Below are 19,654 nucleotides of genomic sequence, written 5' to 3'. Positions count from 1 at the left end.
TCCACATATCATATTAGCATCAATTTTTCTCTGAATTGGCTATATCTCTATATTACAATGTCTAATGTAATCAATGATGGAAATGATCCACAGAAGTTATTTACAAGAAACAAGATATTATGAACCACGATGTTGAACTCCCAGCAGTTGATTTTGCATCTTGCTTGTTCATGAATGTTTGGTCTCCACTGGCCTGTAAACTTTTCGCCTATCCTTCCTTCCTGCAAGTTACCGGGTCAATGTTAGTCACTGAAATCTGCACAAAAATAGAAGATAAATGATTTACTCAAAATGATACCTGGCCTGTGGCGTCTTGTAGATTTGATGTGGGGAATGAATACTCCCGTTCCATTGCCAGTTCTCCATAGATTAGCAAGCCAAGTTGGTACTGAGTCGGTTTCTGGCCAGCTGAAATACGATCCATGGTGGAATGAAGAAGAGAGATTCTCAACAGCTTTTCTTCTTGATCCCGGGTTGTTAACACCAGCTCCGGCAGCTTGATGATCGTCGTCATCTGCTGTTAAAAGTAGAATCTGTCTTTGAATCTCAGCAAAGAAAACATCATCTTCATCAATCTCGTCATGTTCATAAACGTGGTCGTCTTTGTTCATGTCCATGGTAATAAGAAAAACTTATGAAGTGGAAAAGGTTGGTTTCCCATTTCCATGGGTGGGACATATAAGTAGAACCTGGAGGATAAACTACATTGTTTAGGGTCAATACATGTTTTGGAGGTCCAAAGACCACTTGAATTGTCTCTCTTTTTGTACATTAGTTCATGTCTGTCTCTTTATTGCCTTTATTTTATTTTATTTAATATTCAAGGATTGGTTTGTTGAACAAAGTGGATTAGAATAACAACTTGGACCTTTATTTTTCAAGCATTTCTCTTTCAAAAACATCCATTTTTTTTACTAAAAAAATGAGTTTAAGTTCATACATTGTGTATGTGATTCATTTTTTATTGCTTAAAATTAGAGGTAAACAATAAATAAGGGTATCAAAATACCAGCAGGTTAATTAGACTAGATTGCTTATCAGTTGAGTGGTTAGACCATAAAAACCTGAATATTTGGGACCCCAGAGTTGATCAACCCCTATTAACCTACCCCTTTACAAGGAAGAAAATAATGCATATAACTTAAAAACCACAAAATAACGGATTGGATGAAGTTGAAGGGACAAAACGAGGATTTATAGTGTCTTACAAGCTCAACTTATTTGAGATTTATAAAAATAGTGTACATATACAAATTTATAGTTGACTCCAACTGCTTTAGTAGCTGCTCTGGCATTCAACACTTCGGAAGTTGAATCTCAAGATCTTCAATCTCCTCTCTTATTTTCAAGCTTCCGTCTCCTTAATATAAAAACAACCAAAACCATATCTACTAAATACATGGAGATGCATATAAAATTTTTTGTTTAAAAAACCACGCACAACAAAACATAGCTATGATTCGGAAGTTCCTCTAAAATAAAGATGTTTAATTTATTTTATTTTGATAAATTTATTTATTTAACTGATGATACTAATTTAATCAATCATTTTTAATGTTAAACGTTACCATGCGTGGTACCACAATTGGAGGAGTCAGTCCATCTTTAAGCCACTTAGACAAATTGCCCTCCCATCCTATTAAACCAAAAATACAACTTATATAATTAATAAGGTTTTGGGATACAATTGCATCCACAATTAATTTAGATCAAATTCTGCATCAATTTGTTCAAAACAATTAGGACTTGAAATCTTCCAATCTTGATATTATATCATTTACCTAAGGAGGGGTCGGCCCCGCGGGTTCGGAGTTCGCGGTGTTCTTGACAAAGTGTGCACCACATGCACAACAGGTGAGCGCACCAATCTGGTAAGGGTGACTCTGGCAATGAAAAATGTTGCCTCAACTTGGTCCGGTTTTTCGACCCGAATATCCATCCAAAAAGCACAACCCCTGTAGCAAGGTGGAGGAGGCTGGCCGATCTGCAGGCTGCTCATGCAACTTATAATAAGGAAAATGATCGCATATTAGATTATTGCATCAACACTTTGAAATTCCAACTCAATCTGCTAATTATCAAACTCATGTAAAATTACACCAGAACCAAATTTGATAGAAACAACAGTTGGCTTACATATTTCTCCTCTATTGATAATCTCGGAATTACGTCCCATGGTGATGCACGGACATATACTTGTAAACAAACCTTCAACAAAACAAATACAACCCAGACATTAAATACAGAAGATAAATTAAAAAAAAAAAGGGAATAAAGAGATTTTACGATTACAATTAGGAACATCTCCGTAACACTCGCAAAGACCGGTTGTCCACAATCCTTCCGGCAACTGCGTCGTCATGTATGCTCGAAATGGCGAATCTTCAGTGTCTGGTCTGAACACTGGGATTGCAGTTTCGGGTTTATGAAGAAACATTGCTGCTCTCTGCTCCAAACAATAACATAAATCGGTACAAACCAATCACTTACATCACATTAAAAACTGGATTCTCGAAAGCATTATTGCCATGTTTTCTTCCGTTCCAAAATCTGGGTTCTTTTCTTTGTCTCAAAACCTGGACCCTCCTTTTAATCAAGAAATTGAATAACTGATTCCATTGAAATGTTTTTTTTATTATCATCAATGGCGATGCAACTGCAGATATCTACATTGTAAACTACAAACAGAAACATGATTTAACGAAAGGCTAAATTAAAATGCAACCAATTAGCAGAAAGGAAAACACCCTTCTTAATTTACTCCCTGAATATATTGCATGTATATAGTTTATGATTGCTTCGGTAGACCGTTCCATTGGAGGCCCTGGGTTGTAGCTTATACCGATGAATGCGGCCCTTTTAATACGGAGAGACGCATGTTTGAGTGATTGAAATTCGGACAATTAATAATTTATTACTACATTTTTATATGCATAATAAATGTACCCAAAATCTTTATATATTTTTATCAATTTGGTCATTATTTTTATTTTTTAAGTTAAATTTGATCATTAATCTTTTAAAAATAATTAAATTTATTTTTTAAATAGAAATGCTGACTAAAAACATTAATATTTTAACAAGACTTAATCCACAAATTAATACCAAAATGATGCCCTTTTTTCATCTTGTTAACTTTTTTTTTTGTCACAAGTGGTACTTTAAACTATTTTTCCCCCAAGTCGATAGTAAACCATTGAGTCTATATAAAAGAGAGGCTTAACTCACAAATTAGTACCTAAACAATACTTTTTTTTATCAAGTTAGTACCTAAATTTTTTTTTGGTCACAAGTGATACCTAAACTATTATTCCTTTACCCATTTTACACAAAAATGTTATATCTGCTAAAAAAAATTTCAGCGTCACAACATATTAACTTTAAAAAATATTTTTAGTTTATTTTATTTTATTTTACATTATTTCCCCCTATTTATATTTTTTCTATTTTTTTTCTTCTTCCTTTATAATGTTTGGCAATGCCAACAATACTCAAAATTGGCCCTCCCGAGGTTGAGACACAGGTGATTAATTCTGTTTTTGAACTTCACCACTTACTTGCTCGACCTGACAGGATCGAAAAAGTTCTTTCATCGATCAAAATCAATGTTTTTGGCACCAGACTGGATTGACTAGTTGTATTTGGGAATCAATCCGAAAATGAGGTTGAACCGATTGGCTCGTGAACCAATACAAATTACTTGAATAGAGCTAAAAAAACCTATTGAGCAAATTGAATTAGTTCTCTCTATTTTAATTTTTTTTATGAATTTTAATAATTTTTAAATATATAAAGAAAATAATACATTTTGTCTTTTTTTGTTACATGGTAATTTTTAATTGGTTACTTTTTTTTATATATAAAATAGACTTAACTATTTGACTAACAATAGATGAATCAACTTGGGAAAATAATAGTTTAGGTACCAAATGGGAAAAAATAACATAGTTTAGATATCAATTTTTGAATTAAGCCTTTTTTTTAAATAAACTTAACGATTTGACTAAAGGAGGTACCAACTTGGGGGGAAAATAGTTTATGTACTACTTGTGACAAAAAAAATGAGTTTAAGTACTAAGATGGGAAAATGAATATAGTTCAGGTATCAATTTGTGAGTTATATCTTTTAACAATGTTAGTATAACAAGTTGTATAGCAGTTCACGTGTACTTTATGCTGCCATTATATTATTTTTTTATATGATACATCAACAAATAATTTAAAATTTATAAAAAGTTTTAAATAGTCGTAAAAATGCATAATTTTTTTAAGAAATTGACATAAAATACACTAAATTATTATGTTTAAAATTTTATGAATTTAATATACAATTTGATACTCGAACCATACTTCATCCCTCAAGGTGGTACTTATAATTTTTTTGGTTCTCATTTTGATACATGTAAAATCATTCCGTCAACCAATTAACCTCAAATCGTTATAGAAATCTGATGTGGAACTAATGGAGTAGTCCGGTTTGACACATGACATCATATTTTAATTTTTTTCCCTTTATTTCTTTTTTGTTTACAAGTGAATAGTTTTTTTTTTCTTTTCTCAATTTTCGTTTGTTATGTTCTTGTTCATTTCTTCCCGACATCTTTTGTTAAATTTTTTTCATTGTTTAAGTTACAGAGAAACACCAATCTCTCTCTCTAAAATCATGATTTTCAATTATCGGTTAACTGTTTGTTGATTCGAAAACACAAAAAAACTCTTATTTTTTACTCATGTTCTTAAAATCATGAACTCAGGCAATAAAACTAGGGGTGAATATAAAAAGGTGCAGGTGAGCCTTTAAAAATAGATAATTATATTTTTGCTCCATTATAAATTATTAAATTCTTTGGCACCAAAAATGAAAAAAAAATATTTATTTTAAAAAAAAATGATGAAATCATAAATTATTATATGATAAAATTATATTTTAACTTCTAAAAAGTTTATACCCTCTTAATTTTTTTTTCTAAAATTTTCCCTTGTGGCGACTATTCCTAAATTCCAATAATGATAGTTTTCATTTTAAAACTCCATGTTAATCTAAAATTATATTTTTGACATTTCAAAAATTTATATTAAATTATGATTTTCTTAAGTTTTTTTTATATTTACCCTTGTCAACGACTATTTCCAAATTTCATTTTAAAACCCCATGTTGATATTTTCACTTTCCTAACCAAAACCCACCAACTTGATAGAGAGGAAAAGAGAGAAATGGGCTAAATTGGGGGTGGGTTTACTAAAGCCTAAGGAGAAAGAAAGAGAGTTTGAATGCGGTAGAAGGCTACAGAAAGAACAAAGTAATTTTTTGTTATGGTCTAAAAGTTGGCAAGGGTCGAGCATCAATGTATGTTAGGAGTGAGGGTGTTTTTTCTTTTATTTTTTGTTAATTCTGTTAGTTTAACTTTTGCTTGTGAAATGTTGTGTTTTAAATTTGTTAGAATTAATGAAAATGTTGTGTTTTGGAGAGGGGAAACCATTTAGTGAAATGGTGCACATATGCCAGTTGTCAGATGGCCATTATTTCCCATTTTTAAGCATTAATCAATGCTGGTTGTTGGTTACGGAATTTTAGAACTAATTTTTCAGTCTTCTTTCTTCTCTAAGCTTTCTTTCTCTCTTTTCTATCTTTTCTGTGGAATTTCTTCTTTTTCTTGCATCAAAGGTATCAGAGCCTCTCAATTCTCATGGCCAACGAAGGACTTACCACCAGGCTTCAAAAGAAAATGAGACTGTTGTAGTAGGAGTTCACCCAATTGCAACCAAACCTTGACTCAAAAATTGACTCATGTTTGAAGCACTTCCATGACACTATCAAAGGTGAGATTAGATCTGAACTTCACTCTTGTTTGAAAAATATTTTGGTCACTCATCGTCCACTAGTACCGTTGGGGTGGGAGTGGTTAAGGGCAAAGGGATTTTAGGGAGTCCTCCTTTTGGATTTTCGCTCAAGCAACAACTTGCAATATCTTCTATACCAGATCTAAGGCATGTGGGAGCCACTGCTCGAAAGACACCATTGGATATAGCTAGTAAACCTTTTAGACTTGACTGCCCACGTTTTGATGGAGTGGATTTTAGGGGTTGGTGGTCTAAGTTGAAAGATATTTTTTAGGCGGAGTGTGTGGGAGATGGTGTTAAGGTTAGGATGGTGATGCTATATTTAGATGGCAAGGCTCTTGATTGGCATCACTTCTTTGTTCAAAGACAATGGAGACTACAATAGCTGATGTGGAAAGTGTATGCTCGAGGCTTGAAGGAACGATTTGGATAGGATACCTTCCTCGATCCTATGTTCGAGTTGGTTTCCCTTAAGCAACATGGTTATGTGGATCACTTTCATGACCATTTTGTCAGCTTGTTGAATCAACTTCACTTACTTGAGGTGTACGTGTTGAGTGTTTTTATAAGTAACCTCAAACTTGACATTGGCCAATACCTGCAGTTGTTTAAACCTCTAACCTTGGTAGATGGTTATTTATTGGCTAGTCAGGTGGAAGGTATTCTTCTGAGACCAGCAAGGAAATGAGTCACTGGATGAGGGTTAGTGGGGCAACTTAAACCCCTCTTGCTTAGTGCCAAGGTACCACTATCTTCTAGTGTTCAACTTGTTAGTGGAGGTTATTCGAGTGCTGCTGGAGGTCAAAAAGATCATGTCAAATCATTTTCTCAAGTAGAGATAGATAACAGAATGAGGAAGATTTTATGTTTCTGGTGTGTAACTAAGTGCATACTAAGCCACAAATGTGCTAAATTACGAAAGTTTCACTTGGTAATTGAAGCACAGGCCAAGCTAGAAGTTGAACCTAAAAGCTCCAATTCTGAGGAGTTTCAGGACTGTAATGAGCAATTGGAGCTAGGGGATCAAGAACCAGACTCTACTTCACCAGTGTTGTCCTGGCATGACCTCCAAGGATCCCAATGGCATAACATTATGAAACTTTCAACTTACATAAGCCAAGTTGAGGTGATTATTTTAATGGACTCAGGAAGTACCCATAACTTCTTATACTCCAAATTGGTGCGAAGATTGAGCCTACTAGTGGAACAAGCTAGCACATTGAAGGTTATGATGGTTAATGGGGTCAAGTCATCCACCCAAGGATTGTGTAAGGGTGTTCAATGGGAGGCATAAGGGTCAAAGTTCATCACTGACTTTTTAGTTTTGCCAGTAAAAGATTGTAACTTGGTTTTGGGTATCTAGTGACTACTATCTCTTAGTTCCATCATTTGGAACTTCTCTTCCTTAACCATGCAGTTTGACTACCTTGGTCAGACTCATGTCCTTCAAGGAATTGTACCTAAAAGTCTACAGTTGCTATCAAGTGATCAGTTGACGAAATACTTTAGCATGATGGGTTATGGACATCACCCCATGTTACTCTCTTCTAGCCAACATACACTTTTGACTATGCCAGCTTCCACAGATAATCCAAAGCTGCAAAGACTGTTAGTTGCATTTGAAGATGTAATTCAAGCCCCATTAGGCCTATCACCTACTAGACTACAAGATCACGGGATTCCCCTAATTGATGAAACAAAGGTAGTGAAAGTGAGACCCTATAGATATTCTACAGTTCAGAAGGCGAAGATTGAAAATTTTGTGCAAGAAATGATGCAAGTAGGGATCATTAGGGAAAATAACAATCCATTTGCAATACCTGTTGTGATGGTGAAGAAGGATGGCAGATGGAGGCTATGTGTTGACTATAGACAACTTAACCACATGACCATTAAAGATAACTTCCCTATTCCTATCATTGAAGAACTGTTGGATAAGTTAGGCCAAGTTACCTTATTCTCTAAATTGGACTTGAGGTCAAGCTATCATCAAATTAAGATGTGGGACAATGATGTACACAAAATAACATTTAGGATTTATGAGGGGCACTATGAGTTCCTAGTTATGCCTTTTGGCTTAACCAATGGCCCATCTAGATTCCAATATTTGATTAATGTTATTTTTAAGCCACTAGTAAAGAGGTTTATTTTAGTGTTCTTAGATGACATTTTAGTGTACTCTAAGGGCTAGTCTGAACACTTGGAGCACTTTAAGGAGGTCTTCCAGCTCTTAAGAGATAACCAATTATATTCTAAAATGAGCAAATGTAATTTTGGCACCAATCAAGTGGAGTACTTGGGCCATGTCATTTTTGTTGGTATAGTTAGCATAGACCCATCAAATGTGGAGGGAGTTCTGTCTTGGCCAACACCACAATCCACCAAGGAGTTAAGGGGAGGCTTGGGATGGTCAGGTTATTATAAGAGGTTTATTCAAGGGTATAGTGTCATGGCTCGACCACTCAGAACATTTTTGAAGAATGAAGCTCAGTGGCAATGGTCTATCTGTCAAGCACCTGTACTGGTTTTACCTAACTTCTAAAAAGTATTTTATGTGGAAACTGATACTTGTGGTTTGGGCATTGGTGCTGTGCTGCAGTAGAGGGCCAAGCCAGTGGCATTTTTTAGCAAGGCTCTAAGGGTCAAACACCAAGCCTTGTCTATCTATGACAAGGAAATGTTAGTAGTAAAAAAATGGCACCTCTATCTTGTTGGAAGGAATTTCATAATCAAAGTTGATCACTAGAGTTTGAAGTTCTTGTCTGAACAACAGTCTATCACACCCTACCAGCAGAAATGGGTGTCTAAGATGCTGGGGTATGACTACTCTATTGTTTACAGAAGACGGTTGCAGAACGCTGTTGCTGATGCCCTGTCTAAGAGGGCTCATAAGCAGGTAGGTCAGTTTCTTCAGTGTTTAAAGAGTGTGACATTAACTTGGTTTGAACTTTGGGACCAAATTGTAGTAGTTGGGCTAGAGGATTCAAAGATCCAACAATTGTGTAAGGAACTTTAGTAGCAACCACAATTGCATTCCAAGTATTCGTGGGATGGGAAATTTCTTAGAAGAAAAGGAAAAGTGGTAGTAGGAAGTAAGTTGGAAATAAGGAAAGTCATATTTGATCTATTCCACGGAGAAGCAATTGGTGGCATGTATGCTTTACCGAAAGGGCTTTACCAAAGATGTCAAGGCTTGGGTTAGGGAGTGTAGCATTTGCCAACAGTGTAATAATGGTAATGTTGCATATCAAGGATTGTTGCAACCACTTCCCACACTTGATAGAGCTTGGGCAGCTGTTCGTATGGACTTTGTGGAAGGTTTACCATTGTCCAAGGGTAAAAACACTATATTGGTGGTAGTGGATAGATTGAGTAAGCATGAACACTTCTTTGCATTGGCATATCCTTATACTGCTGCAACTATGGCTCAGGTTTACTTGGACCAAGTGTACGAGTTGCATGGAGTCTCCAAGTCTATTGTTTTTGACAGGGATAAAGTTTTTCTTAGTCGATTTTGGCTGGAATTGTTCAAATATCTAGGCACCAAGCTACATTTGTTTACTACCTATCACCCCCAAATAGATGGATAAACAAAAGTTTTGAAAAAGTGTTTAAAAGGTTATCTAAGATGTATGACAAGAGATAAACTTACTGAATGAGCTAACTAGTTACTTTTTGCAGAATGGTGGTATAACACCACTTATCATTCAGCTATTAACACCACTCCCAATGCAACTTTATATGGACATGACCCTCCAGTTCATTTGCCTTATTTAGTAGGCTCATCGTTGGTAGCTAAGGTTGACAGAAGTCTCCAACATAGGGAGGAATTCAGGAAGCTACTTAGGTTCCATTTGAAGAGAGCATGAGAAATAGTGAAGCAATTGGCAAACAAGAGAAGGTTAGATAGAGTGTTTTAGGTGGGGGATTTGGTGTATCCAAGACTTCAACCTTACAGACAACATTCATTGAGGAAATTGAGAAATTAAAAGCTTTCTCCAAGGTACTTTGGACCTTATCTAGTGGAAGCAAAGGTTGGACAAGTGGCTTACAGATTGAGATTACATGAAGGGGCTTGCATTCATTCTACCTTTCATGTCTCACAGTTGAAAAAGCACATTGGAACAACCACTACCTCTTGTTGTTATAGATGGATCATTGTTGAAGGAACCAATGAGAATTCTTGACAGAAGGATGACCAAAAAGGGCAATCAGGCCAGCATTGAAGTGTTAGTGGAATGGGCAGACACCTTTCCAGAGGACTCGATTTGGGAGGTTTGGACAAACTTTTAGCAGCAATATCCTTCTTTTGATCTCTAAGGACAAGGATTTGCTTTAGGTGGGGAGTATTTGTTATGGTATAAAAGTTGGCAGGGGTCGAACATCAATATAGTAGGAGCAAGGGTGTCCTTTATTTTATTTCTGTCAATTTTGTTAGTTTAATTTTTGCTTGTGAAATGCTACATTTTAGATTTGCTAAAATTAATGAAAACGCTATGTTTTGGGGAGGGGAAATCGTTTAGTGAAACAGTGCGTTTTATCCTAAGGCTAATAGATGCCAGTTGTCAGATGGTTGTTATTTTCCATTTTTAAGCACCAATCAATGCTGGTTGTTGGTTATAGAATTTCAGAACTAATTTCTCAGTCTTCTTTCTTCTCTAAGCTTTCTTTCTTTTCTATCTTTTCTGTGGAATTTCTTCTTCTTCTCACGTCATTTTTTTCTTTTTGAAACTCAATAACAAAGTGAAAATAAAATAAAGAAAACCCAATAAAACAAAGCAGAAGAAAGATAAATGAAAATGAAGCGGAAAGGAACAAGTGGATTTCGTTTTTTGGTTTGAGAATTCATGAAATTTTTACGAAATTTGTGAAGAAAGGGTGTTTGGCTTTCAAGAAAGTTTGATAATTTTGAAGAGAAAGTTTTGATTTTTATCTTAATAAAATGTTATTTATATTTTTTTATTTAATGTTATTTCCATATTTTGGTAAAGAAAATCCACATGCAGTGTTCCATGGAATTATAAAATGACACGGTTTATTTATTTATTTTTAAATGTTGACACGTGTCAAATACAGGCTGATTCATTAGTGCCACGTTGGATTTATGTGACTGTTTGGGATAAATTGGTTGGTAAATTGATTCTATAGGTACCAAATTGAGAATGAAAAAAAAAATCATAAGTACCACACTAAGAAATGATATATAGTTTAGATACTATACTGTATATAACCCAAAATTTAATATTTTAGCCCGTGTTTTTGGTCCAAAAAGCAATTCGGCTCTTTTCGAAAGATTAATAGTCAAATTCGACTTTTCTTAAAATGGTCAAATTCTACTATTACTCTTTGTACTTTACAAAAGTTGTGGATTTAGTCTCTATATTTTAATTTGGTCATTTTAGTCCTTGTACTTCTCAAATTTTAAAATTTCAGTCCTCTCCAAATGATAATAATTAAATTCATTAAATTATATTGTTTCCAAAATCTAATGTGGAAAACATATTATCATATGTGTGATGCCATGTTAGTTTTTCACATATTATTCACTAAAATTACGATTAATGGATTAATGATTGTCCTTTGCGTCAAGAATGAAATTTTTGAAAAGTATAGGAGCTTGGGATGATTTAATTAGATAATATAGACTAAATTCACAATTGGATGCATAGTACATGACTAGTAATTGGAATTAATCAAATGAATTTAACTACTATTGTTTAAGTTAAGACTAAAATTTTAAAATTCGAAAAATACAGAGACTAATATTGATCAATTCAAAATGTAGAAGTATTAAAATTGATCAAATTAAAGTAGATGGACTAAACCCACAGCTTTTGCAATAGAGACTAACAACAGAATTTATTTCTTTTTAAAATGTTGAAGGCAAAATTAAACTCAAAAAATAATAAAAATCAAATTAAAAAAAATATAAATATTACCATGATAATTAATAATTTATTACTATAATTTACCCACTAATTGGTTTATCAATAAGTTTTTTTTATCGAAGATAAAGGAAGGAGTCGCCTAATTTTGAACCGAGACATACTGTCAACAAAAACGTGAACGACAGCAAGTCATTACATGAATGACTAATTGCGGGTGTATTAGTGAATTGATGAATCTCACATTTGAGATTATTTGCAAATACTAATTACTGGAATCTGCTGCATTTAAATTAATATTCATACCTTCAACTTTTTCCTTGGCCTGAAAATTGATCAGCGTTGCCTGCTTCCAAACTTCACCTCCAAATGATGCTTCGGAACGCCTTAATTATCAATTAGACCCTATTGAGGAAAGCCTCTTTAATTATTGTTATTATGATTAGACTTGGGTGGTGAAATTAATTTTGAAGGATGTGTGTGATGTGAAAGCAATTCGTGTTTAGGGTTAATGTGTGTTTTGGAATGTGGATGGAATTAAAGGGGTTGTATTAAGTGACCTTGATTAGGCTATATAAGAAAACATTCTTTAGAGTTCGAGAGCCTCATGAGGTAATGCGAAGAATTTGCATGACCTTACTTGTTACTACATCTTATATTTAGAAAGAGTCCTCAAAGGTCGGTTTTAATATTCATTTCATGCAATCATTTTCTAATTCAACCAAGGAGTTAGTCCTTATACTCCGATAAAATTTAAAATTTAGTTTCTGTATTTCAAAAGGTTAAAAATTAAGTTTTACTTTTTTTTTTTAATTTAAAAATCTCAATTCAATCTTTAAAATTGTAATTAAATCTGTTCAAATTTGACGTGACATAGGATTGATATAAAATAAACATGTTAAATTGATAAATTTTGTCAGAAACTATCAATGACAATAATAATTGAACAATAATTTAAAAATTGAAAAAGTAAAGAGGGCTGAATTTTAACCAACCAAGGCTCAAATTTTATACAAGCACCAACAACATTGTAACCAAACATCAATCCAAAAGATGTAGACGGGAACTAGACGGCACAAATGAAACAGCATCACAATATTATAAATATAGCATACTCAGCTATATATTATGGGCATGGCTTGAAAGTTGATATATATTCGGATGAGAGGTTGGTGGAAAATTGCTGAGCATTAGCCCCAATTTTATTAAGTAAAAAATAGATGCGGCCATTGTTTATCATGAAAGGGGGAATCGTAGGATGTAGAGATTGTGCACCAACTTGACCTCTTTTTTATTGTCATTGACTTCAGCCATGAGAAATAAATATTGCAGTCAATGCCTCCAGCCAGATGCATTTAGAATCTATTGGCTTAAAACAGTTGAAGTTTTTGCATTAAATGAGATTATAATTTAAAAAGTATAAAAGAAAATATGTTGTTTTAATTTAATATACTAAGTTGGTAGTTTAGATTAAGGGTAAATAACAACAACGGGATTTTTGCAGTTATTTAGGAGCATAGTTTACTTATAGCCTTTCATTGTTCAATTTTTTCATGATTAATGGGACAAAGGGAATCAATATTTTTTTAAATATCTAATTATTAAAAGTAATACTATAGTTTTTTTTTAAAAAAAATTGTCCTATGTTTTCATTCTTAATTGGTATAAGCATGAAACAATAGTCGCATGATGTTCCCGGTTTGGTTTAGTGCACACTTTTGGTTTTAAGGTATATGGCTTAGTCTCTAAAGTTATTAGATGTTTCCGGTTTGACTTTTTTGGGTGTTTAAAAAAAATAAAATTAGAATATCTAACTAATCATAAATTACCAAGCTCCATGTGCCGTTGCCATGATGATGTCATCATCTAGAAAAAAATTTAAAAATATAAAAATTACAAAAAGATAGAAAATATATAAATATATATGATTTATTTTACAAAATAGAAATATGTTAGAAATTTTTAGTTGTAAAAAATGAGAGAATTTATTAAAATTAAAAAAAAGGTAAGTATTGTTGTATCTTGAAATAAAGTATAGATTTGTTAATCACATTTAATATATTAAAAATTGATAAAAAAACCAATTTTTAAAATAATGTATATCAAAATTTTAATATAATAAAAAATGCTTCTTCTATTTTTCAAATTTTTTATTTTTATCATTGATAAGAAAAAAGTATAGAATCCTCTTTCCTTTGATTAATGTCTGATGTTGAAGGAAAAGGTCCCTATGATTTTTAATTTATTAAATTACAAAAATAAGTTGGAACACAGTAAAAGTAAATAAAGAAGTAGAGAAGCATGAAATTAATTTATACATTGAAAGTAAAAATGAAGTGTATTTATAAGTGTAAAATAGAATTATAGCTGGATGGTGGACACTGAATATAGTAAGGTGTATGCATGTGGGTTTTCTTATTGGAAGATGTAACAGGGTTTTTCAACCCAAAATATCCTGCATATAAGGATGATGCAAATTGAATTTTACCCAAGAGTGTAAAATCAGTATAAATTTGGTAAAATTTTAAATGGCTAAGAAGGTAAATTGGGTATTTGATTAATTAAGCATATTATTGTTGATTTCAAATTTCCATTTCTAGCTAAGCTCCTCTTAAAGTCAAGGTGCATTTTTTTAGTATAATTTAACTTGAATCCATTTACGAGATCACCTAACTTAAGCTAGCTAACAAGCCAGCAGGGTTTTACAAAGTCAACTAACTTGATTAAGCCTTTAGTCAACCAAGCCATGAATTCAATTTGCAGGTCTCCTATAATTTAGAAACACACCAATCCCCCCAAAGACAACCTTGAACTTTAGACTAACCAAGTGGAAAATGGGAAGATTACCCATGGACTCCCATTCTCATTTCTCATATCCTTCTCCTCAGCCTCAAGCCGCCTATTATTCTTGCGCACCACCGCCACAACTACAAACACAGCCGCAGCAAGCTTTCATAGTTTATCCTCAGCCTCAAAATAATGTTAATGTTGCACAGGTTCCACCATACCAAACAAGCAGTCCAGTGGCTGCGGCGCTGCCACAAAACCAACACCTCGCTCATATTGTTATTCCCACAAACGGCTCATTGCAAAGCAATGCACCCATTGGAAAGTCCGTGCAGCATCTGCCAATGCCTTCGCCTCAAATGAAAGCGGTTCCCACCGGGTCCTGGACCACCGGTCTCTTTGATTGCATGGAAGATCCAACCAACGGTGAGTTTCTTGGTACTTACATCACATTATCATTCATTCATGTCAAAACACTTTTTTACCAGGATTTTGTTAATATAAATTAAGGTTTAATTTCTAGTGGTTTGGTTGCATGCAGCTCTCATCACTGCGTTATTCCCTTGTGTGACTTTTGGGCAGATAGCAGATGTCCTTGACAACGGGCACACAAGTAATCATATTGATTAAACTTTGGTATCTTAATTTATTTTTGAACCACTTGTTGGCTAATAATTAAGGAATGCAGATTGTGCGACAAGTGGAATTGTTTATGCGGTGGCGCCATGTTTTGTATCTGGCCCTTATCGTAAAAAGCTGCGGCAGCGGTTTGGGTTGATAGAGGCCCCTGCCTCTGATCGGATTATCCACTCCATATTTGAACCATGTGCTCTCTGTCAAGAATATCGAGAACTCAACAACCGAGGGATCAACCCTGCACTTGGTATTGATTCTTACTTCATAATCCAACACCACCTACTTCACGCAATCTATTTATTTACAATTTTATATCCTAAAAAAAAAAATAAATGCTAAGGGAAGATCTTATTTCCATTCACATTTTTACTCCTCCCATGCAAATCATTTTTACCAATTATACTTGCATGGAATTTTAGTTTCTTTTACACTGGTTTACATCTAAGCCAATTATAAAAATCATGTTGATAATGAATACTAAAAGAAGCAAGAGATCAAATTATGAAATACAAAAAATTTCTCATCTAACGTGCGTATGGCATCCAATTATTAGTATCTAACGGCTAGGTGACTAATTTCAATACCTAAATTGATAAGTTTGATAGTTTAGTGATCCAGTTAAAGTCTCATCCTATTACCATAATTTATTCATAATAAAAAAGTAAATAATTGTGTAATAATATATTAATTGATTATTGATAAATAGTAATAAATGGTTAATAAGATAATAGTAGCTAACAACATTATTGATAGTATAAGAATAAAATAGGTAAAAACAACTCTTCAATCTCTCTCCATTTCAAATGTGAGTAATTAAGCACAATTAAGTATGCCATACTTATGTTGTGGGATAGTAACAAATTTAGCCTTTGTTAAATTATGACCAAATTGACAGAATGTGTAAATTTTGAGGGCTAAATTTATTATTATACCAATCTAAATTCTGTTCAATTTCACTTTCGAAATTGATAGGGACTAAATTGCTTTAATTTTTTTGAGAGGGACCAATTTTCTTAATTTCAAAATTAAAAGGGATTGAATAAGTTCTTTTACCAATAAAATATAACGTATCACAATTTTTATGATACCACAATATAATTATCCTTTAAACTTTATAATATGATATTTGGTAGGTTAATTTCTTAAGTTTCTTGTATTTAAATTAAAAATTTACAAATATGTCAACTTGGAATTAGTTTTCTAACTTAAATGTTTTAAGTTTGAAAATTTATTAGTAGAAAATTACATACAAAATAAATGGCTAACAACATATTAATAGTTTTAAAAATAAATAATTATAAATTAATATTATATAATATTAAAATAGTAATTAATAACATTTTATATCTCAAATAATTCTTTCCTCTCTCCTAATTATTTATAAAAAAACAACACTTTGTATTAAATTGATAAGGTAATAATAAATAATTTAGAATACAAGAGTAAAAAATATTAGTGATAAATGATAATAAATGATGTATAACAAACAAAAAAAATGATAATAGAAGATAATAATAGATTTCATAATCACAATTGTAAGAATTTATATAACTTAGTAATTAAGTAAAAATTATACATTTTTATAAATACATCAACTTTATATACCTAGTTGCATTTTTAAGGGGAGACACATGTTCGAATTTTAGAGACAATATTATAAGGAGAGACAATCACGAACCCCGAGCATGAACATTAAAACAAACATGGAAAATACCAAAAAATTTTAAATTTTATTATAAAATATTATAATATTCATATTTTGAATATTTATATGTAAACAAAAAAAATTAAAATAGATAAATATTATATAATTGATGTTAAAATTTAGAAATTTTATATTATTCATAATTTAACTTTATAAAATTTTGTATTCATATAGTTATAATAAAAATTACATTTCTGTGAAAATTATTAAATTAATTTTTTATATTATAATTTATTATATCATAGCACGTATCATTCAAATTAATAATTAATATACATATACATATAAAATTAAAATTTTGAGTTATTTTATAATTAATGTTATATTTATACATATACTTATATGTTTAAAATAGATGTGTTTACCGCCCCATATGTGACCTGGGTTCGAGTTGCGCTAGTTACATTGCTGTTAGGGCTTTACCCTCCTCTTATAATTCACCAAATAAAAAAGATGTGTTTATGTGCCAAGTTAGAATGGGTTCAGATTGGGTCATTGTATGATATTAAAATCGGGCATGCTACGCAAGTCAAGCCTAACTTGAATATAGGTTCATTTTCATTTTCCAAACTTAATATTTTTATTCAAACCTTCTCAAATATCAACTCAAACTTTAAGCGGATAACTCTTGAATAGATCTAGTTTAAAACATAAAGACACAACACACACAATTACATGTAATATTTGTAAGAAAATTATTTAGTAAAATACAAGTGAAGTTAAAAGTTTCGTAAATAATCTGATTATCGGGTAAAGTAAAAAATAAAAAAAATATTAGAAAAATTATTTGTAGGAAAATTAAAGTATACCGTCAGTCTTCTTTATAACAGTCACTCGCGTCAAGTTTCTAGTAGAACCGATTTATTTTATTTTATTTAAACCCTCTATATTAGTTTTTCATTTATAACGACGACATCCATAGTTATAAAGTACATTCTTTATTAAATTAGTTCTTTATAACAACATATTATCTAAAATTTTAAGTAAAATTATAACTATTCCATATAAGTAAGCCTATTAATTATGAATTATTAAATAAAAATGATCTTGATTAAACTATTATTTCAATAAAATGTTTAAATTTTACATAAAAACCTATTAATTATATTTTATTAAATGAAAATAATCTTCAATGGTCGAAATTAAAAATATCAATTCAATAAATCATTAAGTTCCTTAAATAAATATTCAACAATGAATTTGGAACATTATAAACTTATAAATCTATTACTTGAATTTAATAACTCATGATTAATTAATTAATTTAATTTGATAATTCATACTAATTTTTTTGAAAGGTAGATAATTCGTAATAATTAGTTTAACTGTTAGTTTTATGAACATTATAATTAATCTTGTGAATGAATATAAAATAAAGATGCATAAAAGCAATAATGCATGCACTTGCTATACATATTTTAATTTTGTTGATATGATTCTCACTTTCTTTCTTTTCTGAAAATAATTTTCACTTCCTTTATTTGATGAAACAGATAAAATCTTGACAGAAAAATAAGACTGTTATAGAGAGAGTTGATTGTAGTAAAAACTCTACAAGTAATATATTTGTAGGAGAAATTATTTGTAGGACAAATAATAATTTTTCTAACTCTACTTGTAGAATTAAAAAAAATTATAATACTAATATATCAAATGCTAACTTAAATGTGTATCCATATATAATGACTTTTTTCTTCTTTCTATTAACAGGATACCATGGAAATTTGAGTAAACAACAAACTGCAACCATGATGGTTCCGCCAAGGAATCAGATGATGAACTAAATGAGCTTATATTGCTTTTCAAGTGGTTTGAATCGAGATGACTACAATATATTTAAGTAAATGAAGAGTTTTATCAATTAAATTTTAAAAGAACAGAGAAGAGATGAACATTATTTGGAGTATTTTGAAATAAAATTATGTAAAACAGTTACGTTATATGTAACTTTCATTCAAATTATATCAAGTAATTATAATTTTTAAAAGAAAAGTAAACTATTTATTATACATTACATGTAATAATTAAATCTTAAAAATTAATTCAATACTTCATGTATAATAGTTAATTTTTTAATGTGATTATTATGATTTGAATGAAAGCGACATGTATTAGTATAGAGTAATTCTTTCATACGATCATTTCTTGAAATGACTATATTAAAATATTTAATTGTTGAAAATTGATATATATATATATGTAAATTTTTTTGATCAAATATATGTTTTATTTATGAATGGATCTTCTTACTTAAAATTTGTAATTTCAATAAATAAGTGTTGGCTACAGTGGTAAGGTACATTGTATTTTTAAAGGGAAAATAGGGTTCGAACCTTAGAGACAATATTATTTGTAATAACCCGTTTTTAGTGAAATCGAAATAGTGGTTTCGGGACCACAAATTCGAACCCGTAAAAAAATCATTTTAAAATTTATTTTATAGTCTACCGTATGATAGGAATATCGTATAAAAATTTTTTTAAGAAAATTTTACCGATTACATGTTTAATTGATAAAAGGACCAAATTGCATAAAATGCAAAAGTTGAGTTCTAGTAGCTATAAGTATCAAATAGCTATGGAATTCAAAATTGGAGGTCCTTATATGGAAAATAGACCATTAAGAGGCATTAGTAGATAAGTATGGTGACTCATCCATGGAAAATTAAATAAAGAAAATGAAAAAATTGGAAAGATGAAAAATAAAGATGATAAATAATAAAATAAAAGAAAGTATCATCATCTATGTCATCTTTCCCAAAATTAAATACATGGAAACCCTAGCTAAGAGAAGAGAACTC

The 19,654-nt window shown here is 31.5% G+C and overlaps 2 protein-coding genes across 7 annotated transcripts; one reads left to right on the top strand and one right to left on the bottom strand.

The window, feature by feature from the left end:
- Nucleotides 1-6: 6 nt before the first annotated feature.
- LOC107946437 (protein PLANT CADMIUM RESISTANCE 12) lies at nucleotides 7-2,955 on the bottom strand. Of its 6 annotated transcripts, none has more exons than XR_005921790.1 (6): nucleotides 2,287-2,955; nucleotides 2,137-2,208; nucleotides 1,782-2,003; nucleotides 1,569-1,636; nucleotides 299-1,360; nucleotides 7-221 (listed from the first exon to the last, which is right to left on the bottom strand). XR_005921790.1 is itself a non-coding variant. In XM_041107032.1 (5 exons), the coding sequence occupies exons 1-5, from the start codon at nucleotides 2,435-2,437 to the stop codon at nucleotides 1,346-1,348; spliced, it is 513 nt and encodes a 170-aa protein (XP_040962966.1). In that variant the 5' UTR covers nucleotides 2,438-2,896; the 3' UTR covers nucleotides 1,031-1,345. The 6 variants fall into 6 exon arrangements, 4 of the variants coding, with proteins under 4 accessions (XP_040962966.1, XP_040962965.1, XP_040962963.1 ...); XR_005921789.1 differs by having other exon boundaries at nucleotides 2,293-2,950; XM_041107032.1 differs by lacking the exon at nucleotides 7-221 and having other exon boundaries at nucleotides 1,031-1,357; nucleotides 1,782-1,991; nucleotides 2,287-2,896.
- An 11,605-nt stretch (nucleotides 2,956-14,560) lies between these two features.
- Nucleotides 14,561-18,646, top strand: LOC121224560 (protein PLANT CADMIUM RESISTANCE 7). Its single transcript, XM_041108021.1, has 4 exons — nucleotides 14,561-14,939; nucleotides 15,055-15,126; nucleotides 15,202-15,396; nucleotides 18,565-18,646. Exons 1-4 carry the CDS (start codon nucleotides 14,561-14,563, stop codon nucleotides 18,636-18,638), a joined length of 720 nt encoding a protein of 239 aa, XP_040963955.1. The 3' UTR covers nucleotides 18,639-18,646.
- The last annotated feature ends 1,008 nt before the right edge of the window (nucleotides 18,647-19,654 follow it).

The sequence above is a fragment of the Gossypium hirsutum genome, chromosome D12, assembly GCF_007990345.1.
Source record: "Gossypium hirsutum isolate 1008001.06 chromosome D12, Gossypium_hirsutum_v2.1, whole genome shotgun sequence".
Lineage (NCBI taxonomy): Eukaryota > Viridiplantae > Streptophyta > Magnoliopsida > Malvales > Malvaceae > Gossypium > Gossypium hirsutum.
The sequence above is the reverse complement of the archived record's forward strand: the minus strand, read 5'-3'. Positions and strand labels throughout refer to the sequence as shown.

Bases quoted from the DNA above. Each gene is read 5' to 3' on its own strand.
- LOC107946437 (XM_041107029.1), bottom strand. From the start codon at position 2,437: ATGTTTCTTCATAAACCCGAAACTGCAATCCCAGTGTTCAGACCAGAC. The intron at 2,209-2,286 runs GTAAAATCTCTT...GTTTTGTTGAAG, and splicing joins AGATGTTCCTAATTGTAATC to GTTTGTTTACAAGTATATGT. The intron at 1,992-2,136 runs GTAAGCCAACTG...TTGCATGAGCAG, and splicing joins TATCAATAGAGGAGAAATAT to CCTGCAGATCGGCCAGCCTC.
- LOC121224560 (XM_041108021.1), top strand. From the start codon at position 14,561: ATGGGAAGATTACCCATGGACTCCCATTCTCATTTCTCATATCCTTCT. The intron at 14,940-15,054 runs GTGAGTTTCTTG...GGTTGCATGCAG, and splicing joins CATGGAAGATCCAACCAACG to CTCTCATCACTGCGTTATTC. The intron at 15,397-18,564 runs GTATTGATTCTT...TTCTATTAACAG, and splicing joins AGGGATCAACCCTGCACTTG to GATACCATGGAAATTTGAGT.